Consider the following 26,099-nt stretch of genomic DNA (forward strand, 5'->3'; position numbering starts at 1 on the left):
TAAAGTGTTCTCTTGAGAAAGAGCTCTTTTAAAAATGTCTTTCATCCTGGAATACATTGGAAATAAAAAAAGGGAGAAAAATATTTGGAGGAATATATCACTGCAGCTGTTTTTTGTTTTAGTAGTCAGTTTTACAGCTGTTACTTTGATGATCCGCTTTGGTGTGGCACTTTCTGCCCCACCCAGCAAGAAGCAGGATCCTTCTGAAATTGGAAGACTTGTGTATGTTGCTGAACGCTGGCCATAAAAACATCAAACCTTTGAGGCTTGGAGTGAAAAGGAAAAAACAAGTCACTGCCCTGCATGCCTCTCTGCAGGCGAGGGAATAGTTAATGGTGAAAACTCTCAGGTGTGCTGGCTGCTTTAAAATTGTACCCAAAAGAGAAAGAAAGCAAAGGAACCCAGATTTACTTCATTTCCAGCTGAGCAATGATATGAGAGCAGTTGAGGCAGGAAATTGTACCTTCCCAGAAGCCTCTGCAGTTTTGCAGGCTCTGGGGAAGAGTGGGAAGAACCCAGTCAGTTGGGGCAGATTGGCTAGCTGCTAGGTCTGGAGTTTTCTAGGCTGGCATGACTGTTGAAGGCTTCTGTCATGTCTGCCAGGGGACATAAAACCGTCTGCCCAGAGGTATTCCCATATTCCACCTGGTAGTGGCTTCCTCACTCTTAGTAAATAACACTTGCTGTTGCAAAGGGATCTTGTAGCATCTTTGAGACTAACTGAAAGAAAGAAGCTGGTAGCATGAGCTTGCATGGGCTTGGGTCTACTTCTTCAGATGCATGAGGTGAAGTGGAGGGTTCTTCCTTTCAGCTTTCTACCAGTTTCTTTCATTCAGTTAGTTTCAAAGGTGCTACAAGATCTCTTTGCATACTGATTTTTCTGACTAACATGGCCATGTCTTTGAATTTTAACACTTGACTTTGCTATGTGCATTAAACTCTGGTCTGTCTTAACTTTTGCTGAGTTGGGCATGGGATCAGATAAAAGGGCGATGGCCCTGCCGCTTCATCATCCATGGTGCTAAGAGGTTCTTTAAGAGACCTTGGGTCAAGGCACTGAAGGAACACACACAGTTTGGTTGTGCGTCTGGCTTCAATTCCTGGTGACAGGAACCATGTAATGCCTTTAGGAGAACCATGTAGTGTCAGGGGAACCACATAGTGGCTTTGGCCCTTCTGGAATCCTGGTTCTGTCAGCCAAGGTTCCCTCCAGCACAGTATTGAGGTGGTTTATTGACCAACATATGGGTTGCCTGATTAATGGATCCATATCCAGTGCTAAGCCAGTCTTTTTCAACTGTGTTCAAAAAAAGTTGTGGCTGGTTTTCATTCCACACTGGAATTGTCTGGGTCTTAATTGAAAGTTGGAGTTCTGGCTCACTGCTGTGAACTACAAACAACAAATCCTCAGAATAAGCTTTGCTGTAGGTAAAAACTGTCTTCCCCATTATTCAGGATAAGGTCAGGATAGCAGGTTATGGCAGGGGCAAAACTGGCAATGGTCTTTCTGGCCCATGTTCCTAGCTGCTATCCTGTACCTGCTTGTGTTTCTTCATCACTTCCCAATTCACGCAGAGGACAATGATGCTGAACCCTCATATTTTCTCTAATGCAAGCAGCCAGCTTTCCAATAACTCTGGCTTTGGACCAAGATAGTTCCTCACTCTGTTTTGTATACTCCCATACAGACACTCTTCTTATTGACTATCAATTCACCTTCAGTCTTTCGCAAGAAGATGATCGCTATTATACAGCAATCAATTTCGTAGCAACGCCTGAAGAGGTTAGTAAATTCTCTCAACTGCACTTCAAGTTATTTATTAAAATGCCTTGGTGCCCAGTGCAGTTTGTATATTATGTGTCGTGATGAATTTCTTTCCCTTAGTATGCTGCATGCATTCACCTTCTCCCACTAGCTTGTTTTCCCTTTGCCCTGTGAGATAGGTGCAACTATCCTGATTTTACAGATGGGAAATTCAAGCTGAGAAGTGTTGATGATGCCATGGCATCTAGAGAGGAATAAGTCTGAAGTGGCTTCATATGATTGGTAATTCACTTGAAGAATCCATATTGCATTGTGAAAGCTATGGTTTACACAGTAACAAGCTTTTTACAGGAGCATTTTACTGTTAATTACCAAAAAACCAATAATTTGTATGTACTCATTACCAGCCAGACTTATTTAAGGGTAAATAATGCATATCTGCAAGCATCTTCAGAATATTTTGTTTTCCCATGGCTATGTCCATGATCCTGTGCACTTCTGATGGCAGTGTAGTTATGTTGGATTCCACAGTTGCTCAATATTTTGTCTCAGGTGTGCAGCAGGCATCATGGCCTTGGGCTCAGCTTTTGCACAGTGGCTGAACAGTTCCCAAACCATCAAGCCAAAAGGGAAAGAGAGGACTGGGCAGATATTGCCATACTGTTGTTCTTGGTCAAGCAGTGCTGATTTAGTATTGATGGAGGTTGCTTTGTGTTTAAACTACTAATCCACGTTCCTTTTCTTCTTTCCTTTCTTTGTTTTTTTTGTCCTGGAATTAGCAAAACAGAGACCTGGACATGTTTATCAATGCATCTAAAAACTTCAACCTCAACATCACTTGGTCAACAAGTTTTGCAGGTGAGAAAAATCTTCTCCGCTCCCAGATATCTAGAGTCTGAACTAGAAATGTCTAGGAAGTGGTGATGATTTAGCTGATCAAAGACCTACAGCTAAACATTTGGCCATCCTCCTTGCAACCTGACATTGACTTCCTAATGTCTGCCACTCAGCTCTTTCCTTCAGCTTTTTGTCCCTAGACCTCAGCTTATCCTTCCATCTGATCCCTGCTCTATCCCCCCTTCCCTCTTTCCCATCTTCAGGTTTTTGCTCTTTATTGTATTATTGTTTCCTTACATCATTGCCGCCTCGATTTTCACTCCCTCAGTGCCCTAGCTCTTTGCGTAGACTATTTTTCTTACATAGCCATCCCATTTCTGCAGCCATATGGCAGTTCACTGTCACGTACTGGCTGTCTTTAAGTTCAGAAATCCAAGCTTCAGTGTGAAAACAGAAAACTTTAATCAGAAACCTAAGGAGTTCACAGAATGGCAGTATTGTTAGAACTAAGGCATTTTCAATTACACAGCATATTAAAAGCAAAAAGCAAATTAAACTCTTCCACACACTTAAACCCCATTTGCTCCCCAACCAAAACATCACTCTCCCAGGACTTCCCCATTGTTTCATTTCATACCAGGCATTCCCACAGAATGGACCTTGACAGCTCCTGCTGCCTCCTGCCTTCCCTTCACACCAGGCCTTTACTCAGTTCCAGCAAAATAAAAACTCATTTCCATCTGGTAATAATAATTATAATAATAATAATAATAATAATAATAATAATAGGATTTATTTATAGGCTGCCCAATCACTGGTAACCTCAAAAGTGTTGTTGTTGTGTGCCTTCAAGCTGTTTCCAACTTGGCGACCCTAAGATGAACCTATCATGGAGTTTTCTTGGCAAGCTTTGTTCAGAGGGGGTTTGCCATTGCCTTCCTCTGAGGCTGAGAGCATGTGACTTGCCCAAGGTCACCCAGTGGGTTTCATGGCCAAGCGGGGATTCAAACCCTGGTCTATAGAGTTGTAGTCGAACTTCGACATTCCATTATCCAGTAACACAAAACACAGCAGATACAGCATAACCTATTAGCAAACATGGCAGGAACTCTGAGGGCTCAGATCCTGACACTCAGTAAATGCCTGGAGGAAGAAAGGCAGCCTTTCTCACTTCATTGCATTGCAAAGTTAAAAGCCATGCTGGGGTAGGAAACCAATGTCTTTATTCTGGTCCATGTAGATAGACTCAAACTTCTTTGAAGGTTCTAAGCCAGCTATTCCCCTCTGGGGTCTTCTGTTAAAGTTTAGCTTTGAATAAAAGCGACTTCCAGGTTATCTGTGGAGTGTCTTGGAGGATGCTGCCATTTCTAATACTAGATTTGCATCCATCTACATTTTTACATAGGGTTGTGCACCATCTGAGTAGTAGCTCATGATTCCCAATCACCAGTTCACTTATTTCTTGAATTCCTCATTTTCTCTGACTGTTCAGTGGCAAGAGGAGGCTCACAGGTTAAAGGCAGCCAGTTACAGTTCCTCTTCCTATTCATAAACTAAAGATGGCTTAATGGCTAAGTAGTTTTTTGTGCTGTGTAAAAGTGTATATTGAAACACACTTTAAATACAATTGTACAAAGAGGATCTGAAAAAGAAAACATTTATTTGACTTCACATCATGAATGCATGTGTTGGTTGCTGCAACATTAACTTTTTATACAACGGTATCTTCTCTGTTCAGTGATAGCAGCAATGAAACCGAACTCAGCATCTCTTGTTTAAATGGCACCATTTAATTTTATTACCAAGGGTTCTTGCTGTATAATTAAAGGAATGAGAGTACCCTTTGGAATATGACTGAGGATTTCACTAAAGGCAGACGGTTTGTTTTATTACATTTATATCTTGCCTTTCCCCCAAGTTGCACTGAGTGATATAAATGGTTTTCTCTTCCTCAGTTTTGTCATCTCAACAACCCGGCCTAGGTTAGTTTGAAAGGATGTGAGTGGCCGAGGTTATCCTGTTAGTGTGCTGACTGAGTGATGGTTTGAGCCTGCATCTCTTTAAGTCTATCCTAAACTATACTAATTTCCTCCCCGCTCCCTTTAATATGCTCACAGCTGGCACCCAGGCAGGGGAGGAGATTCCAGTCATTTCAAAGAGCCAGATCAAGGAGTACAAAGACAGCTTCTCCAATGAGAAATTTGATTTCCGCAACAATCCCAACATCACTTTCTTTGTGTACGTCAGCAACTTTACCTGGCCCATAAAAATACAGGTAAGAGACTCTTACATCTTAATGCGCTACAGAACGACTGAGCCTAAATGGAATGAATGAGTGCATAGAGATATCTAAGATGACAGCTTTTCAATTGTCTTACTGGGCATTCTACCCACAAACATGCTGCGTCTTCTGTCCGTAACTGTTTAGAGCTAATATCGAATACTTCCACAGATGTGAAAGTTGTACCCTGTAGACTTAATCATAGTTACGAGAGACCGCCTAATATCAATGGGAATTCTCATGTTCCTCAGCCTTAGTTCACTTTGTGGATCTGATAGAGGATGTTGTAGTGCCTGGAAGTTCATAGGCACATAGGTTTAGAAGATTTTAAGGGACTGTAGAACATCTGTCAACTTTTAGTTAAATTTGAGGTCATATGGGTGATGGGGTGGAATGTCTCCATCTTGTAAAACAAGAAGATCATCAGAGGAAGGCTTTCTCTCGCTCCCGCCACCATCACAGACTTGCTTGATGGGGACATGAGAGAGAGCCTTCTCAGTGGCTGCTCCCACTCTCTGGAACTCCCTTCTGCAGGAGACTGGGCTGGCCCCCTCTCACCCCCATCACCCAAATGATCTCAGATTTAACCACAGGTTTTTCTTTCGCCAGCAGGCAAAGATGTTTTTGTTTGAACAGGCGTTTTAATGTATAAACAGGGAGGCTTTTTATTGGGGGTGTTGTTTTTACATATTGCATTTTTGGTTGTTTTTAAAATGATTTTAATTTCTGGAAGCCACCTTTAGTCCCACTCTTGGAGAAAAGTGGCATATAAATGAAATCAAAGGGGAGAGGGGAATCTGTCTATGAAAGCTCTACTGTGACGTAAGAGCCCTTCCCCTTCCATCTCTTTTTCCTTCCTTTGTGTCAAACTTTAGATTGCTTCTCTTTGGGGTGGGGTCGTCTGTAGAGCTCCATGCACATTGGTGGTACTATCTCTGTAGCTCTCTATACTATATAAATAACTGAAAATTGATGCATATATGCTGGATGCAAATATGACAAGTTGAAAGGTACATACAGGATTGACATAATCAAGCCATGTTATTAAAAAAAATGTGTTTTTCTCCTGGCCGTGGCCTTATTATTTTGAGGCTAGGAAGAGGCAAAGCAGGAACAGAATTACTTCACAGACCTACAGAGTCAAAATGACTGCAAGGGACATCTAATCCAACACCTTGTTGTGCAGAAATCCATAACCCCCCAACCTCATCTTAAAAGCTCCAAAGAAGGAGAGTCCTCTACCTTGTGAAGTAGTCTATATCTTACCATCAGGAAACTCTAATGTTTAAGTAAAATCTCTTTTCTTGTAATTTATATCCATCTCATCATTTAGTTTCTGGAGAAGCAGAAAAAAGTTCACTCCATTTTCTATATAGTGTCCCTTTAGATATTTAAAGGTGGTTATCATATGACTTCTCAGACTTCTCTCTTCCAAAATAGGCATACAAAATTCTTTCAGCTGATTCTTATAAAGCTTTGTTTCCAGACCTTTTAGCAAGTTGGTGGTCCTCCTCTGGACACATTCCAGCTTGTCAATATCCATCTTGAATTGTGGTGTCTAGAACTGGACAGAGTATTCTAAGTGATGTCTGATCAAAGCAGAACAGAGTGGAATTGTTTCTTTTCTCGAGAGCCAGTGTGGTGTAGTGGTTTGTGTGTTGGGCTAAGAATCTGGAAGGCCAGGGTTAGAATTCTTGCATGGCTGTGAAAATCTAACAGGTCCCACACTCTCAGCTGCAGAGGATAGTAATGGCAACCCCCCTCTGAACTTGCCGAGATAATCTCACAATAGGTTTGCGTTAGGGTAGTCATAGACCAGAAACAACGTGAAAAAGCACAATTACTTTCCTCAGTTGGGACACCATATTCCACACCATATTTCTGTTGACGCAGCCTAGAATTGTATTGGCTTTTTGGCCACTACATTGTCCTGTTATGTCATGTTTTACTAGTGGTCTTCGGAGGCTCCTAGATCTTCTACTATGTACTGTTATCAATCCCAGTTGTCATCCATCATTTATTTATGCATTTTGTTTTTCCAGTGCCTGGTCATTGCTAAGACCTGTAAATCTTTTTTATAGCATGATTTGAGTTATCCTAATATTGTTGCCTCTTCCTTATCAATTTGGCTGATCTGTATGGTGAAATACAGGGCAAATCACTACAGGTATCTTCATCCCTTGGGACCAAGAGAGTGGTGGAGCAAAGTCAACTAAGACTGGAGGAACTGTTTAACCAACCTTAGAAGGCCCGTTCTTCCCAGATATTTCTTTCTTCCGTATATGAAGCTGCATTAGAAATTAGGAGGGTTAGAAAAGCATAAGGGTAGGATTTGATGAGCTGGGATTCTTGTTTGACAAAGGACTAAAATAGGTGACACACAGAAGTTTTGCATCCAGGAATTCTTTTGCCAAATGATTACCCTAATTCTTTGTTAAAAGTAGCAGTGTTGTGGCACTTTAAATAATAAAGAAGTTTATTATAGGTGCTTTCATGGACTAGAACCCACTTCATCAGGTGCGTGAAGTAGTGTTACCTCATTTGGCAGATGGTGCACATATTCATATCTGAAGATAAGGAGGGGGCAATGTCTAAGGGAACTGGTTCATCGTGCAATGTATAGTATGTGACAGTTTGATTAAAGATTAAATGTATGCAAAATATATGCATTGTGAACATTCACAGCAGTTGTGATGCCTTTATTCAAGTCCAAGTAGACAGAATCAAACATCTTGAAGTTTGAATCAAAATATTCTCCCACTGGTTTCTGGCACTGATGATTTTGATTTTTTTGGTTTCCCCCCATTTTTATCTATCTATCCCTGATGGGAGATAGGATTTCTAAATTTTAGTATCCACATGTCTGTAGCCCAGATTATAATCTGTCCCCATGCTATTTCTTAAACAAAACCAACCCCTGATGTTCTATTTCATGATCTCTGTGCATTTCACATAATGGGCATGCATCTTGTTAGTGCTTTTTTGACTGTTGCATGAGCAATCTAGTGGGGAATGTGTTCTTCTTTTCAGTAACTTGTTCTCCTAAGAATTCTTTTTAAAAAAGTATTTTAGTATTCTACAGGGTTTTCTCTTTTTCTTGTTTTTGTCTGGGACATACGGACATTAAAGCTCTGCTCCCCAAACACACTGCCTGCAGCACTATGCATTTGCCCTCCAACAGACATTTCCTCTACCTCAGAAAGAGAGAGAGAGAGAGTGTATGTTTAAATCTGTGTTTTTTGCCAGCCATTTAGTAGTCAGGCAAGAAAGAATCGCCCCTCCTTCTTAAAACATTGCATTTGAATGATAAATCTTCAGACTGCTGAATCCATTTGGAAAAGGCTTAGATCTGTTTCCTCAGAAAACTGCCTTGGCACCAGGTCATGATGGTTTCTTTTTCCATTCAGTGCACATGGAAAGCTCCAGGGCTTTCCACATCATCCAGTCCATCTAGTACAATAGATTCCTGCCATTGCTCAGATCTTGGAACCAATTGTGATGGAAGATTCGTTCTAACTATGGTACCAGCAGGGTATTGAGAAGCCCTCACCAGTTCCTGACTTGTCCATTTCTATATCAAGACAGCATAAATGTTGAACAAACTATCAAGATCAGTCAGGACTGAGGAAGAGGCTGGATGCTCTGGCTGTTGCCCTGTCTCAACCTGATTTGTCTCAACCTATCAATATATTTTCTGGAGCTTGAAGTCAACTCTGGCTCCAACACAAAATGTCCTCCTGCCCGCCCCCCCCCCAACCCAATCCTCCTTACTTTTCTTATTTCTGTTTAGAAAAGTTGCCAGAGCCGTTTAAACTCTCTATTATCTAGCTGACTCTTGGAATAATCAAGACAAATCCTTAGAGGGAGGTTTTTTTTAGTTTTCTGTTAGATGTCCCGTAGTCTTTGGCTTCTTCTGTCATTCATCAGTATCACAACACATCCCTTGGCTGAGATTATGACTCTCAGTATTGAGGTTCTTCTTCAGCCATCTCTCAGTGTGTTTCTTCCAGTTCATGTGGGTCAAGATTCAGCTATGATGGAAGGGAGGAGAGGGATGAAAGCTGTATTACACCAAATTTTGCCAGGGTTATGGGTGGACCCTTTCCTTTGGGATCATCCACATCACTCAGGATAGAGGCCACTATTTGAGGGTCATAGGCACCCCCCTATTTGACTTATAATCCTCTTCTGTGAGGCCTGAGTGATGATACTGAAACCTCCAAAAAAGAGAGCATATGGCTTCCCTTCAGCCTGCTCAGCTGCTTCTGGTTTCCTGACACCACTAGATATAATTCCTATCTTGGGACCATTTTAATCTTCTGGCCATCAGAAGACTCTGTAAAAAGTTGAATGGAGTAATTCTGCAAGTCAACACAACATTTGTTAACAAGATACAACTTTGGATTTTCCAATGACACTTCAGTGCTTTTCCAAATGGATTGGCCTTACTATTGAGTTGACATATCAGCTCACAAAGTTGCTTGTTCCAGATTTAGTTTGTCCTCATTCTACCAGAATGGTATTTGCTTCAGCAGCTGTGCTCAGAGTCATGCTTCTTTGTGACACTGTGCTCCCAGCCTTTAATCTTTGTGAAGCCTTACAAGTTGTGTCTCTGAGCCTCATTCAATGCTTCACTCTCCAGAATGGTTTTATTCTCAGTAATTCCATAAGGTATCTTCTTCTCTTCCACCCCTCCATCCTCCACTGTTAAATTAGCTTTTAGTCACCCTTATGCGTAATAGAAGGGGAATGATGAAGAAGACAACTTGTTTACCTATATTTGTGGTTCTTTGGGTTGTCATCTGTGTGTTCACACAACACGCTCTGCAGCCTTCAGTCCTTGGTTTTAGGGGTTGTGCATCAGTCCTGTGGAACTGAGAAGAATCAGTACAGTACTCAGGCATGTGCAGTGAAACCGGGCAGAGTTCCTGCCAAATTGCTCAGTTTGGAAGATTTCCAGTTGCGACTGCACAGATGCATCGCCCTGAAGTGTAATGCACCCATGACCACTCAAAGAATGGCAAGGGCAGGTAAGCAAGCTTTCCTCTTCTAGATGGCAAGTTATTTCCCATTTCTTTTATTTCAGGCTCAGACTGATAATTGGTCTGAGCAGCCTAATTGATGTGCTGCAGCATTTTCTTTGCACTGCTGGTCTGCCTTCAACTTGGTCTTCTTGTGAGTCTTATCTAAACTTCTAATATCTTTAAAAAAAGTAGCCTTTGGCAGGAATCCATTGTGGATGGTAATACATGAAGCCCTCACTATTGTTCATCTTGAAATTCTTCAGTCAAGTCCACCTTCTGCTCCTGAGTCTCCTGCTCATTTTCTGAGCTTACTTAGAAGGCTCCCAGTGTATAAATGCTCTTTTGTGTAACTGATAGTTGTGCTTTTGCCAGTGCTGCGTTCTTCTCTCTCCCACCCTTTAAAATGTTGCTCCACCTCTCTTGAAAACCACATCAGTTGGATTCAGAAGTATATTTGTGTAGGATGTGTCTCCGCTTCCTTCATTTAAACAATTTTTCTAAAAAGCTTTCTAAAACACACAGTTGGAAAAATGTGGATTATTATTTCTTTAAAACTGAATTGACTGGGTTGGTTTTGTTTAAATATAACTCTGATTTCTGACAGTTAAGTTATGAAGTCTGCTGAAGTTAGTCAGCTTCCTCTCAGGAAGATAGGTAAGTTCTTGTACAGTTTACAGTCTGGTGGTTCTGCAAATTATTGTTGTTAGAATTCATGTCCAGTTTTGAAATTTAATTGATCCTATAATCTGTCCTGTCATATTTACAGGTTCACTTTTAATTTCTTTGGTTTGGAATGCACTGTATGGTATGAATTTTTCTAGAAACAAAACTGGCAAATGCATTCCCTGTAAGCTCTGAAACAGATGTAGATGTTGATCACCACCAAAGTAATATTCTCAAATATGTGATGTTTAGCTCCTTCAGAGACTTGCTGTCAGGTTGGATGATGGTGAGAGTGATTACAGGGTAGTGCTCTCAGAGGGGATAAACCCAACGGTTTTAGATCTATCTTAAACGAGTAAAGAAAATTGTTCACTTGTAGATACTTGTAGTGGAATTTTACAGCTGGATTTCAGTTCAAAGTCTCCCCTCTTCTTTATCCTGGCTCATCTTGCAGTCCCCAAACTGAAGTGCTGTGTCTGACAAGTTACTAATGGGAAGCACCTCTGGTCTGCCTTGTATCTGTCATCAGTCTTATAGACTAGTGTTAAACTGTGTCATTCTTCCCCCTCCGCCACTCCCTTGTGAGTTGGGAATTTTAAAACACAAACAGCCAACTGCAAATAGAGCTGATTTGAAAGCTGTGTCAACTATTGACTGAATGGAAAGGCCTCAGCCCTGGTGAGAACCAATGATTGTCAGTGTTAAATGTACATCACCAGCATGTGCTGTAGAATGGTAGTGTGTGTAGTTTCTCTTATTCTTTACAAAGCACAGTGTGCAAGGTGAGTCCCACTGCTTCTAGCCATCAGCTTTGGAGTGCCACTGTTGACCTATCCAAAATGTTAAACTTGTTTGGGGTAGGTCTGTAATTCTTTACTACTGTTTTTCTTGAAAACAGCAATGAGGAATTCTAGCAATGGTCTTCTGTCTAAAATTTACATATGGTATTTTTGCACAGAAAACAGCATTTTTTGCACAGGAGACGGCATGCTCTTTGCAGAATATAATGTTTCTGCACAGGAAATGCTGTTTCCTGCTTAGAAAATGATATTTCTCCCCATAAATGTTATTTTCTGTACAGAATATACTGTTGTCCACGAGAAAGAAAGAAAGATAAAACCCATGTGCAAATTTTCCACAGAGGATTTTCATCAGGCATAGTTTTTCCTTCACTGGGTTTCCCAACAATTGAGAAACATGTTTGAGAGACCCAAAACAACAAATGTTTCTTTTTACAGGGGGTCGGATTCATACAGTCCTCCTGATGTTTTTTTTTTTTAAACTTTATTTCCATCCCTCCTCCCCTGTCCCCAAACTGGAAATCAATTGTTGTAAAGCTGCAGCCCTTGGTAGCCCTAGCCACCATGGCCAATAGTGAAGAATGCTGGATGTAGTAGTACATCTGGAGGGCACACAATAGCCACACTTGCTCAGAGGGTGAGCTGAAAGTCTGCATGATATACCCATTTCTTCTTTGTGGTCTCTCTGATTCCCACAAATGGGTGGCCTGCGCTGCACAACCAGGGATAGGGAAACTTTGGTCCTTCAAATGCATTGACCTTACAACTGCCCTCAGTTCCTGGCAATATGGGTAGAGACAAGGAACTGGGAGGCTTGTAGTTCAAAAGATCCAGAGGACAAGGTGTTTCCCACCTTCATATAAATATATTAAGTGAGAAACCAGTAGTGTGGACTTGGCATAACAGGAGAAACAATAGCATTTCTTAAATCTAGAATATATGACATCATGAGCTTTGATGGTACACATGTCCTAAAAGACTCATGTTATACTTCAGACAGGATTGTGGTTTGCTGGAAAAGGATTGTTCAATGGTGCACAGGAAGCAGAACTCAAGTTCAGTTTATCAGAAGTCATTGTACAACAGTGTCAGTTTACTTTCTTTGGTTTAATGGGAAGGATATAGTTGTCTTTTGAATCTTTCTATTTGAAAATACAGGTATTTCTTTATTGAAGGAAATATTGAAACAAATAATTGGCCTAGTCACAAAAAAAAATTATAAAATTGATCAATTTAAGCACTTATACATACTTCCCTGACTGATTTCATTTATCTGATAAATAATGACTGTTAATTGGGTATTTGTTTTGTTTTGTTTCTCTGAATTTTTTGTTTTGAGCATTTTTAAAAATTGATCTGTGCGTTACAATTGGAGGGAAGGGGGAGTAATGCACACTTTTTCATTTTAAAAAATGCTTCTGATGTAATACACAATGAACAACTACAGTTGGCTACCACAAGAAGTGGCGAAAGAGCTCTGATCTTCAGTTTTTTCTTGGTGGTAATTAGCCACGATTGGACAAATCTCAGGCCTGATATGATAGGCCAAGATTCCACAGAACTGTTTAAACTAAGTAGATCTCAGTCTGATCACTGTTGGTATAGGCAGTCATCTGAAGCTCCATAAATTTAACTTTGAATTCGGCAGATGCTATGTAGAGATATCTCTTTTAACATAGCAGATGTGTTAGGTTGCTATGACACAAAAAGAGAGAGCAGTTCAACATATTTGAGCAAATCTTTCATTCAGCAATAACAATCCACACAAGAAAGCAACCAGGTCAGCTAAGCATGACATAGGCGGCATCCACACTACAAAAATAAGCCAGTTTGTAACCACTTTACTGCCATGGCTCAATGCTAAGAAATTCTGGGGAATGTAGTACTATGAGACATTTAGTTTTTCTGTCAGAGAGCTCTGGTGCCTCCACAAACTACAGTTGCCAGAATTCTATACCACTGAGCCATAGCAATTAAAGTGATCTCAAACTGGATTTTTTTCTGCATGTGGGATGCAGTCATAAGTACTGTATATATTCAACTATTAGTCGACCTCATGTATAAGTCGAGAGCAGGTTTGGGGGCTAAAATTATGGATTTAGATATGACTCGTGGATGTCGAGAGTTAAACTTAGGGGTATGTAACAAAGGATGCAAAGGATGAAGCAAAGGAAAACAGTGCCAGAGAAAATTCCAGCAGGTATAACTGTTTGTGCTCATACTAAAGGCTTCAGGAAAGAATTCTGGAGGCAGCTGCTGTTTCCCTTGCCTGCTATAGGGAAGCATACAAAACTAAAGGAGGATTAGCTAGAGTTGAATCCCATTCTCATCCAGTTTAAGCTTTAGTGAATTGTTTACTCCAGGCACACTTCTGGATCTCAACACTGCAAGTCTGTGTTTCTGTAGCCTTCCTGCACCATTCTCCAGTGCCAGTGCTGCTAAAATAACTTCCAGCTAGACAGTGGAAAAAGGAGGAACAGGTACCAAAAGGCTTAGTAAAAAGAAACTTCTTTGTTAGAGGCTTTAATAACTGAGGTATGCCTGGAAAAGTTACTTTTTGGGATTAGAACTCAAGATGGTGAATGGTCTGAAAACCAAGCCCTACGAGGAGCAACTTAGGGAGCTGGGTATGTTAACTTGGGAGAAGAGAACATTAAGGGATGATATGATAGCCCTGTTTAAATATTTGGTGTCATATTGAGGATGGAGGAAGCTTGTTATGATCCGGAGCAATGGATTCATACTATAGGAGAAGAGATTGCTCCTAAACATTAGGAAGAACTTCCTGAGGGTAAGACAGTACTTTGATTGTGTCTTACTGCATGACAGGGGTTGAACGAAATGGCTCTTGTGGTCTTTTCCAACTCTATGATTCTATGAATCACAGATGGCATGGACTCTGTGCCCTCACTACCAGCTCCTCCAATGCAGCAGAGAGAACGCAGGCAGAGGCACCCTTTAATAACTATGCCCTCACTACCAGCTCCTCCAGTGCACTGGAAAGAATGTGGGCGGAGATGCCCTTTAAAAACTGCGCCCTTACCACCAGCTTCTCCAGCGCACTGGAGAGAATGTGGGCAGAGACAACCAATGGGCAGCAAAGCGGCAGCTGAAGTGGCGGCGGAATGTGCAGGGAGAGCGATGGCCTCTCTTCACCATATCATCATCAGGCAGCATGGTGGTAGTAGCAGCGCAACAAAGACAATAACTGCCAGGGAGTGGTGGCTATAAAACTGTCCCCATTCTTCAGGATAATGTTAATGTCACTTAGTGCAATTAGTGTTAATTATATTATGGTTTTATTGTAGTTTAATAGATTGATAAAGGAATGGGAGAAGGGAACTGAGATAGTTGGTGGGGGCTTAGGATGGTAATGTTTGTTATCTGGTGCCACCAACTTTTAGTAAATAGAGGCGAGACCGATGGAGAGAGATGGAAATAGTAGGGAAGGGGATACTTCTGATAGCAGACAGGAGGAGGTAGATGATCTCAGTCATGGAGCAGCAATAGGAGTAGTGTGGAATCAGGGGTGCTGCATTGCAGTGGTTCCATTCCTATCTCTCAGGCAGATTCCAGATGGTGATGCTTGGAGACAGTTACCCTTCTAAGAGGGAGCTCAAATCTGGCATCCTTCAGGGTGCCATTCTGTCTCCAATGCTGTTTCATATTTACACTAAGCTGCTGGGGGAGATCATTCAGAGGCATAGGGCAGGGTGCTATCAGTATATTGGTGACACCCACATATACCCTCTATGTTTCGGACTGCTGCAGTGACTAAGGATGTCATCTCTTCTCTGAATGAATGTCTTAAGTCAGTAATGGACTGGATGAGCAAAAACAGACTGAAACTGAATCCAGATAAGACGGAGGTACTCGCTATAGGGACCCTTAGTCTATGGATCGACACATGTCAGCTGGCCCTGGATGGGGTCACACTTTCCCTAAAAGACTGTGTCTGCAGCTTGGGAGTGCTCCTGGATCTGTCCCTTCAGTTGTCAGCCCAGAGGATGCAACGTCCAGGAGTGCTTGTCATCAGCTTTGGCTGCTGATACGCCAGCTGCGGCCCTTCCTGGAGCTAGGAGAGCTAGAAATGGTGGTTCACGCACTGGTAACCTCACAGCTCAACCTCTGCAATGTGCTCTATATGGAGCTACCCTTGTGCCTAGTTTGGAAACTTCAGTTGGTTCAAAACATGGCAGCCAGATTGGTTGCCGGAAAATCTGGAGGTGACCACACAATACCTATTCTAAAATTTCTTCATTGGATGCCTATTAGTTTCTGGGCACAGTACGAGGTGTTGGTAATAATCTTTAAAGCCCTTCATGGCTTGGGTCCAGCATACTTGCAGGAATGCCTTCTTCCATACAATCCACCTCGCACACTCAGGTCCTCTGGGAAGGATCTACTGCAGCCAAAGAAGATCAGATTGGCTGCGGTTACCCAGAGGGCCTTCTTATCTGCCACTCCTAAATTATGGAATAGCCTGCTGGAGGAAATTGGACATATCACCACTCTTGACACCTTTAAAAGATGGTCAAGATGGATCTCTTCCAGCAGCCCTTCCCTGACTGACCTTCCTGCTATATTGATATGGATTGCCCTTGACTGTCCCAAGATGTCTCACCTTAGTTAAGTCTATTTTAATTAATTTTAATTGTATTTTATAATGTTGTCATTTTATAGTGTTATTTAGTTTTAGATTAGAGGAATAAGGGGATAATGCAAGTTATGTATGTGTTACGTATTGTATCTGTGCATTTTATTGTAACCCACCTAGATCCTTTTTGGATAAATAAAACCTATTATTATTATTATTATTATTATTATTATTATTATTATTATCATCATTTAAGAACGGTACTTCAAAAAAGTAAAATTTTCAAACTCTAGAGATATATAGGGAAATAAGCACTGTGCCTCTTGAGTAGCAGTTGCTGGGGAACAATGTGGGGAGGACTGTTAGCATAATTCCCTACTTATTGGCTTCCCAGGAACATATGATTGATGAGAGAGTCCACCTTGAGAACACCATATGGGCTGTAAGTTAAGTATTGGTGTACCTGGTCAGCAGTTTGGATGGAGTTTCCTCAGAGCACTGCCTATGAGCAGGATATACATAATTATGTTTGTTTCAAGAAACAGCTGGCACTGTTTGAAATATTTACTTGCAGGACTAAATGGCTTCTTGGCCTGATGTTGCCTTGTTTGCACAGTGGTCTGCTCTTGCTTTTCTTTCACAGTAATTTTGCTGCTGTGATGTTGAGCATCCTTGCTTCCCTCTCTTCAGATCCAGAGAAGATCCTGAGCCAGGATATGAGGGAAGCCTTGCTCTTGTACTAGGATTGCCTTGACTTGGGCCACATTGAGACAGATGTAGTTAGTTTCTTTCTCTCATGACCTAAACTTTAGCTTCTAAGTCTGAGTCCAATGAGATGGATGCTGTTCCTGGGCTGAGACTGCTTACCTATTTGGGTTAAATCTCCTTACTAATCCCAGTTAAATTAGACCCACTGAATGAATGGCACTTGTTAAGTCATGTTAGTCCCTTTGTTTCAGTTGGTCTGCTTTGGTTGAGATTAACAATTGCATTTAGCCTTTGCTTGCCTAAAGCTTCTAAGAAACCTGCTGCTGCTCCAGAAAAATATCTAGTTTGGCATGCAACCCCTTTTCTCAGTGATATAGGAAGCATCATGCTATAAAATGATTAAAAGCTTCAGAGTTGGGCATAAAAATCATAGCAGCAGCAGCAACCACGTATTACAATAGTGAGATAATGTAACAATAGACCAGTAACAAACTCCCAATCCAAGCAAGCTGTGAAGAACCATCAATCAAAAAGACAATGGAGATCAATCAAAGAGCCTGTTGGAATATAAATTTTTTCACTTATTTCTGAAAGCTGGAAAGTGACCCAGATCAGCAGGCATCTCAGTTGGGAATTCCAGAGTTTCAGTGCCAGCAGAGAAAATATCCATTCTGCCACCTGCATAAATCTCGCCTCTAAACAGAATCAAAGCTAAATTTGACACCTCATCATTGCACAGGTTTAGAGATGGGATCCAACTTTGTTCAGCTTTCGTTTTGATGAGATCTTACCTAATCCATCTACAAACTGGAACACATTTATTTTTCTGTATTTGCATGTTTGGAATGTTGGAATGTAGAGGCATACCTCAGTTTTAAAAGCCTCTGACAATGAAGCTCTTTTTTTAAACAAAGTTTTTTACACCCACCCAGCCTCCCACTTTACTTCTGTGTATCAGGAACTTCTTTTTAGCAGCATTCGCATTGGTAGAATGGTAAAAGCAGGCTGGAGAGTCACAGACATTCAACGTTGGGTTGCAACAGCATGTCTACAGGGAACAGAGCAAGAAAACTTGAGCTGGCTAAGAATAGGATTCTATCCATGGACCCATACACACAGACCAAAATAAAGCTGCTTTGGGTCACTTTGGAGGTATGCTGTTTAAATGATCCATGCGTCCTAAGAGTCTGGCTTCCGGACTCTTAGGACACATGGATCATTTAAACAGCATACCTCCAAAGTGACCAAAACCAGCTTTATTTTGGCCTGTCTGTATGGGGATTCAGATAAGCGTGCCTCATCAGTTACCCTCCAACATGTTAAAAACAACAACAACCTAGATCTCTAAGTTTGACCAAAGAAATGGATATCAAGAAGAAGGAAGGATGCTGAAAGAAAAAGTCATCCCTGGATGCATTTTGGAAGAAGCTTTCAAGTGGTCTCTAGAAGGTTCAAAATGTTTTTATTTACTTACAGCTTACTTGACGTGATTGTTTTATTTGACACTTGCATATTGTTAGTTTAGAATAAACATATTGTTAAATCATGTTGAACTCTTCTTATGGGCCCTTGTTATCTGCTGGGGTTTGGTTCCAGGATCCTCTGTGAATAACAAAATCCGTGGATGCTCAAGTCCCATTAAATATAATGGCATAGCAAAATGGTGTCCTTTATATCAAATGGCAAAATCAAGGTTTGCTTTGTTGGAATTTAAACTTTTTTGGAATCTTTTCAAGCCATGGATGCTTGAATTCATGGATAAAAAATCTGTGGATAAGAGGATCGACTGTAACTGCAAGTGTGCTGGACTTGCACTCCAGTGAGATTTGGAGAGCCTCATTCCCACCTGTTCCTCTTCCATAGCAGTAGAAGACAGATTGTGGAAAGATGGGATGTTAACAGGAAGTGAAACTCATATTTGTAAAAAGTAGAAATAGGGAGAAGAAATCCAAGAAAGACTGAGAGGCCATGGAAGCAAGAATAAAGGGAGTGGATTGAGGACAGTGGTAGCAGCTATGTCCAGGGCCTAAATCAGATCCTGCCTGCTCTTGGAAGCGAAACAGGGTCAGCTCTGGTTACGGGGGACTTCCAATGAATACATGGTTCTGTAGGCTGTGTTTCAGAGGAAGGGTCTGGCAAAAACCACTTCAGAGTATTCTATGCCTAAGAAAACCCTATGAAATAGATGGGGTTGCCATAAGTTAACGGGCAGCTTGAAAGCACATACACACAGCAGCTTCACTTGAAGGGTAGTAGCAGCTTCTCTTGAATCTTGAGACTAAGACAGACATGGTGGTGGCATTAATGTCAGAAATAAAAGCTATCTGTTTAGTTTAGATATTGTGAAGAATTTCTTGGTCTCTCTCAGGAGCAGAATAAGAATGCAAAGATATAGCCGTGTTAGTCTGTAGAATCAGTACATAGGCGGGATACAAACCGCCGCTTTGCGGTGCTTCCCCGCCACCGCCGTTTGCTCCGCGCGGGAGCCGCAGCAGCCAAACCGCACGTCTCCCGCGCGGAGCAAAAAAGAAGCTCCATTTCGGAGCTTCTTCTTGCGGCGCACTGATGATGTCGTGAAGCGCCGCCGGCGCATTCGCGACGTCATAGGCTCCGCGACACATCTGGACGCTATGCGTCCAGTACGTAAAGATGGCGGCGCCCATGTAGAAGGGGCGCCACCATCTTGTACGTATAGGATACATACTAGGGTTAGGGGGGTGCGGAAGCACCGCCCCTTCCTAACCCTAGTACGTATCCTATACGTACTATATGGCGGTTTGTATCCCGCCATAGAGAGATCTTGTAGCACCTTTGAGACTCACTGAAAGAAAGAAATTGGCAGCATGAGCTCTTGTAGACTTCAGTCTACTTCCTCACATGAATATATGTATTAGGATGGTTTGGGAATTTTCTGTTCTGGCAGAAAATTCAGTGAAGGCATTTATTTGGGGTGGTATCAGATATAAAGCATCCTGTGTTTGGATAGAAGTGTTGCCTGGTCGACTCTCAAGAGAGCCTTCCAGTTGGCTCATTCTGTGAAATTGGTACTAGAAGCTGCAGGGAACCTTTGCAGAAGCTGATACTGTGACAATGGAGGAGAGATTATTCTAGCATGAGCATTTGGATACTGTGCACCTGGGCAGAAGCTGAGTGGGGTGCTGTAATTATGACGATGGAGGAGAGGAGATATTAGCATAAGCATTCGGATTTATCTCTTCTGAAGCTTTATTACCTTGTCATTCTTCTAATCGAATGAGTGTCCTGGCTTTATGACTGTGTTGTTTAAATATAGTGACCTGCGCAGACAAGAAGAACTTCTGCGCTTGACATTTAATTGCAAATAAAACATGCTTGCTTTTAAGGGGTGATGGTGAGGGAATATTGGAGACAGCCATGTACTTGTTCTTGGTGTGCAAGCCTGGCAAGAGCGGCTGTTCTGCGTGCTCCGAGTTTCCATCCAACTGAATATGGATGCTTTAATGAAATGGGCATAGATGGATCTTTTTCTAGAGTGTCCAGGTATTATAATGCCACCATGTATTAAAAATGATCAACATCTGTGTGCCTGGGCAAGTGGGTTGGTGATTTTTCTAACAGTTGTGGCCCTGTGCCAAGGCTCATTACCTCTCTGTTGTGATCTTCAGTTCATTCTCTTTTCCCCTCCCCTCTGCTTAAATGCAGAGGATTTCTGGATGGGAGTAGTAGGATGTATAGGGAAACCAATGAATTCTGTGACATTTTTCTGCTTCCAGGAGCCTGGCAGGCATTTTGGTGTGAACTTGCGTGTAAGGATGCCATCTAAAGAGCGATCAGAACTTTATTTTTCCTCCTGTATGAACAGATGAAAGACACCCAACAATGTTTAGATGACATATCAAGGCATTTGCCTTTTTCTATTTGAGGCAGTATGTGAAGTGATGCATATATTCCCCTTTGTTGTATTAGTATATAGATTGACCTGTTACAAAGGCATGCTTCTCTCTCTGTCTCTCTCTTTTTTAAAGGGGATGGGAAAATGGCAGTGCTTACTGCCTGAGTTTGCTACTAGGAATGATAATAAATTTGAAATAAAACAGATGAAACGCTGAAGACAGCTCAGGGGATTGTAAATTTTCAATCATATGGCAGTTGAGACTCAGCATTTGGGAGGCAAGTTTTATAAATACTTCATGATCCATTGTGCCGTTTAAATTAGGGATCCCAAAGGATTGCCATTAGGCTTATGCAATATGTCTGTATAAAATAGAGCTTGTCTATTGGCTGGGTGGCAATCATATGGGAAAATCCTACCTGTATAGTACTGCAGAAGTTGGCAACTTTGATGAGTCTGTGAACCACTTGGACTGCCAAAAATGCCAAATCCCAAAACTAAACATAAAATTGGTTTGGGAAAGTGTCCTTTTTTTGCATGGTAAACAGTGCAAGCTATTTTAAAGGGGAGTTCGCTTGGAAACAAAATCACTTTGGGGTCAATGGAGAGGCAATGGGAAGGACTGGGAGGAGGGTGACTGATAAGGAGTTTGTCTTAGTGTATTAGGATATCATTTTTGTGTTTTTGCAGTTTACAATCTTGTGTTTTATTGTTCATTTTTTATTATATATGATTGATGTGCCGTTTGGTGGAAAGGGTTTTATAAATAAATGATGTTGTTGTTCATAGAATCATAGTGCTGGAAGAGACTTCAAGGGTCATCTACTCCAACCCCATTCTGCCATGCAGGAATATACAATCAAAGCACACTTGACAGATGGCCATCCAGCCTCTGTTGTTGTTGTTGTTGTTGTTGTTGTTAATGTTATGTCACAAAAAGAGCCTTGGGGTGTCAAGTCTAGCAGTTAACTAAGGAGTTATGCTGTTTAAATGATGCATGCATCCTAAGAGGCTGGAAGCTGTGCCAAAGCCATGCTCCAGTCCTGACGACTGGAGCGCAGCTTTGGCGCAGCTTCTGATCTCTTAAGATGCATGTGTCATTTAAACAGCATACCTCCAGAGTGACCCGAAGCAGCTTTATTTTGGCCTGTCTGTTCAGGCCCTGCATTCACAAATTCAGACTTCAGTACAGTAGTTAAAACTCAGCAAACCTTTATTCAGTAACTATAGGTCCATACTAGAGACATTTCATTGTCAGAATTAAACAACAAGCATTACCAATGCCTAAAGATATTTTCAAAATATTGGTCGGGCAGTTATTCATTCATTGCATACTCAAAACAGCTTGGGTTCTCTCCTTTCCCATATCACCCCCTCCTTGTTCTTTCATCCAGTTTTCCCCCCCAGCCGAATGGCCTTGAGTGTTTCGGCCTGTGTCTGCTGCCTCTATTTTGTTATCACACCACTTGTGCGATAACCATTCTCTACAGTAATTGCTTCACTGCATGGTTCATCACCATTCCTCATCTTGCCCCTAAATTCATGGCAGATGGTTTGAGCCTTGGTCTACAACTCTGGAGACCAGGATTCAATTCCCAGCTTGGCCATGAAAACCACTTGGGCAAGTTGCACTCTCAGCCTCAGGGGAAGGCAAACCTTCTCTGAACAAATCTTGTCAATAAAACCCCATGATAAGGTCACCTTAGGATCACCATAAGTCAGAAATGACTTGAAGGCACACAACAACAATAACAACAGCAGCAGCAGCAGCAACAACAATAACAGATGCAAAGGTAGCACTGGACAGGGGGCTGTGCACAGCCCAAGGGTACACTTCCACAAGTTCCAAAAAAGTATATACTCTGGTATATGCCTATGTATGTCACTCACAAGATGCTTGCCTATATATGCAAAGTTCTACCACTGAATGATAGACCTTCCTGAGCGTACTCCTGCACAGCATCAACTGATGAGAAATGGATGAGTTTATCCAAGCAACAAACTTGGATTCAGAACAACCACTTTGGTGCGATTCTATCATGGCAATTGGGCAGGAATCTTCTCTTAGGCGTCGTCATTGCCAGCAAATTGCTGGATGCGGTGCACAAGGTGAAACTGAAAAATATAGAAAAGGAAGGAAGAGAGAGGCAGGGAAGAGAAATCTGAACCTTGATATTTGAAGCAACAGTCAGAGTTGATCCAGTAATATGTGCTTGGGTGACAACTCAAGAAAAGAGCTGTCTTTTTTGTGCAGGAAACAATTGACACATCAGGGAATGCGCTCACAGCAGAATACTTAAAATAAGTATCAGTAAAAGGCTGCAGTATACTGAAAAGGAATTCAGATGTCAAGCGCACAGCTTGGTCACAAACACTTGCCAATAGAACAAAAACAAGAAGCAGGTGAGAGAATAATTGGGGAGTTGATGGTCTTTTCCCATGAGAAAAGCACCCTCTATTCTCTGGATGTTCAGAGGAGCAATCCACTCAGAGAACTGGTGCAGCAAACCAGTCCCCATGGATGTGATCTGGCAAACCGCTCTTCCTCAATTTGGTGTCCCTCCAGACATTCTGAGACTAGAATGCCTACCATCCCCTGGGAGCATGCCCATAAAACAGCTGGGAAGTGAGCTATTCCTGTTACTTTGTTTTTGTTCATATTTTTTATAGCAGTTAGGAGAAATGCATCTTATGCCCCTGTTATCTGATACAAACTAGAATGAAGCAGCAATCGATGGCTAAGGCAGTGGTTCTTAAATCTATATTGGGTCATGGTCCCCTTTGAAAATGTGATGAAAGCTATGGGCTGTCTTCCCGTAAGATGGTGACAAGGATGGTTGTGCGTTACCTGACTATGTACAGTGGCATCCCAAATGAATGGGGAATTAATTTGGACCCTACTCTAGAGCTGTCCATGGTCATTTCTCCTCACTTGCCAGAACAAAACAAGGTCACTACTATGGGTTGCTGTTGGACTTTCCTGAAGAAGGTTAATGTCAAACCCCTGCTTTTGATGCAAGCAAAATGCTAGGTAGTCAGCTTTTAGTGGAAGCCCACCTTGGATTTGATATGGTCTGAGGAGTTTGGGGCTTTGGGTTTATTTATTCTGCAACCAGGGTTTCAGTTAATGGAAATAAAAATCCCAAAGGCAGGATATAAATCAGTTACATACACACATCCATCCATACACATCCATCATAAAGTAAAAAAAGTAGAATTCAAAGATATAGCCATGTTAGTCTGTAGAATCAGTATGTAGAAAGATCTTGAAGTACCTTTGAGACTAACTGAAAGAAAGAAGTTGGCTGCATGAGCTTTTGTAGACTTCAGTGTACTTCCTCAGATGCATTTGGTGGAGTGGAAAGCCAGTCCCAATAGTGTTATTTACCACACTTTTGTGTTTAACCAGGATCATAACAGAACCCTTAATAGAGTTTTTATACGCATGAATTTGTATCCCTGTGCAAATATATTGGGATTCAATACTGCGAACTGGATTTTGAGGGTGTGTTAGCAAAAATATTTCCCCCACCCCCATGGAGACATGTTAAATGAAATAAATGAGCGTATTACTCTTGCAAAATGTTTGGTAACAGAAACCACGCAGGCAAGTATCCAAGCCTGATTCTAACATCTCTGCTGCCAAGTGGCAGATAATTCAAACCAGCTTTGTTGAACAAACACCCATGAGATCCGAAAAGAGGGCTGTTGTTTTAAAAGGTTTGTCAGGAAGTCTCCTTGCTTGAACTCCTTAAATTCAGCTGTGGAAAATATGAGTCTCTATTGCTCTCATATATGAATATGAGAAAGCCCCCCCCCCCCCCCCCGCTTCAATACATGTGAACTTTATCTTCTGTAGTCAGTCTGACTGCATAAGTTAGGAGGTGTTTTTGCTAATAGTTATTCAAAGATGCTGTACTGTTTTGGCTAAAAGAGGAATCAAAGGGGTAAGGGCAGTGGGGCTGCAATATTCCTCTTCTGAGCCTACCCACTTGTACACCAGGAACAGCAGACTTGTAGTACGGTCAACAGAGTAGGGGCACATGGATCCTTTCTCAGGATTCCTCTGCAAACAGCTGAAGGGTATTCAGGAGACCAAGATTCTGTCTCTGGCAAGCAGTTCATCCTCTTTTTTCTTGGCCAGTTCCTTTCATTGCACAGAGAAAAGCACAGTCAAAGAGGCCTTTATAAAGAGATATAGGAAAATTCCAGTTTATCACCCTACTGAGTAATCTTCCAGATTTTGTGGGAGGTGAGACAAGTCTTGGACAAATAAGGCTGGCATATCTTAATGCATGTGTGCACAGCCATTATTCATTCCAAGTCTTTTGCCCAGCTCACCCACACCTTTCCCCATCCCTAAATTGTAGAAAGTGAATCTTAAAATTTGGTACTTGTGCAATCTGTTTGGAAACCTGCACAGATTATGTGAATTAATAAATAAATAATCTCTAGTTTTGTTTGTTTGCTTGCTTAATTTTGGATTTCCAGTAAGAAGAATGTGGGTAGCATTGAATTGCCTTTTGAGTGCTGAAAACCTTATTCAGTCTCCCAATTTCCTTCTCACATGCACCATGTATAGCTGCCTCCGGTGTCTGAAATTTCACCAGGCATTATGCACATTGTTGTTGTTGTTGTGTGCCTTCCAATCATTTTTGACTTATGGCAACCCTATCATAGGATTTCCTTGGCAAGTTTCTTCAGAGGGGGTTTGCCATTGCCATCTTGTGAGACTAATTTGCTCAAGGTCACTCAGTGGGTTTTTATACTCCAATGCGGATTTGAACCCAGGTCTCCAGAAGGTAGTTCAACACTCAAACCATTGCATCATGTTGGTTTTACCGAACTTACTTTCAGTGAAGGCTTTGTAATTGTAAGAGTTACAACTTACTTTTTTAAAAAAGAAATAAGGATGTAGATATTCTCAGGTGGTTGATCTATGCTCTGATTACCATTGTGTGTTCCTATCCTGCAAAAATCATTTCATGCACATAGTTCTGTATATGAAGGTACATTGAAATGTGGCTTTCCCTGTGCAAAGTGGAGTGATGCTTTTTCAAGATCTCTGTGGGGTGTGCATATCGTGTTACACTGATAGCACTAATTTTTAGTCTTGAAGTAATTGAAGTATGCCTTCCAAGTCTTTGCTGAAGTATCTCTTCAACAAAATGGTGAGAGGTCTGGAAACCATGCCCTGTAAGGAGCAACCTAGGGACCTGGTATGTTCAACCTGGAGAAGAGAAAGTGAAGAGGTGATATGACAGCCCTGTTTAAATATTGGAAGGATGTCATACTGAAGATGGGGCAAGTTTGTTTCCTGCAGCACCAGAGGTTAGGAAATGGATTAATGAATACAAACTACAGGATAAGAGATTGCACCTCAATGTTAGGAAGAACTTCTTGATGGTAAGAGCTGTTCGACAGTGAAATACACTGCCTCAGAGTATGGTGGAGTCTCCTCCTTTGGAGGTGTTTAAACACAGGCTGGATGGCCATCTGTGGCAACCGCTTTGATTGTCTCTTCCTGCATGGCAGAATGGGGTTGGAGTGGAT

The 26,099-nt window shown here is 41.6% G+C and overlaps 1 protein-coding gene across 1 annotated transcript in view; it reads left to right on the top strand.

Moving 5' to 3' along the window:
• ATRN (attractin) overlaps positions 1–26,099 on the top strand; it is a 212,175-nt gene that overhangs the window by 106,308 nt on the left and 79,768 nt on the right. The window contains exons 22-24 of the mRNA XM_042466476.1: positions 1,689–1,783; positions 2,545–2,623; positions 4,720–4,877. Of these exons, the coding sequence (XP_042322410.1) occupies positions 1,689–1,783; positions 2,545–2,623; positions 4,720–4,877 (332 nt within the window). The remainder of the gene's footprint in view (positions 1–1,688; positions 1,784–2,544; positions 2,624–4,719; positions 4,878–26,099) is intronic.

Source organism: Sceloporus undulatus, chromosome 5, assembly GCF_019175285.1.
Source record: "Sceloporus undulatus isolate JIND9_A2432 ecotype Alabama chromosome 5, SceUnd_v1.1, whole genome shotgun sequence".
Lineage (NCBI taxonomy): Eukaryota > Metazoa > Chordata > Lepidosauria > Squamata > Phrynosomatidae > Sceloporus > Sceloporus undulatus.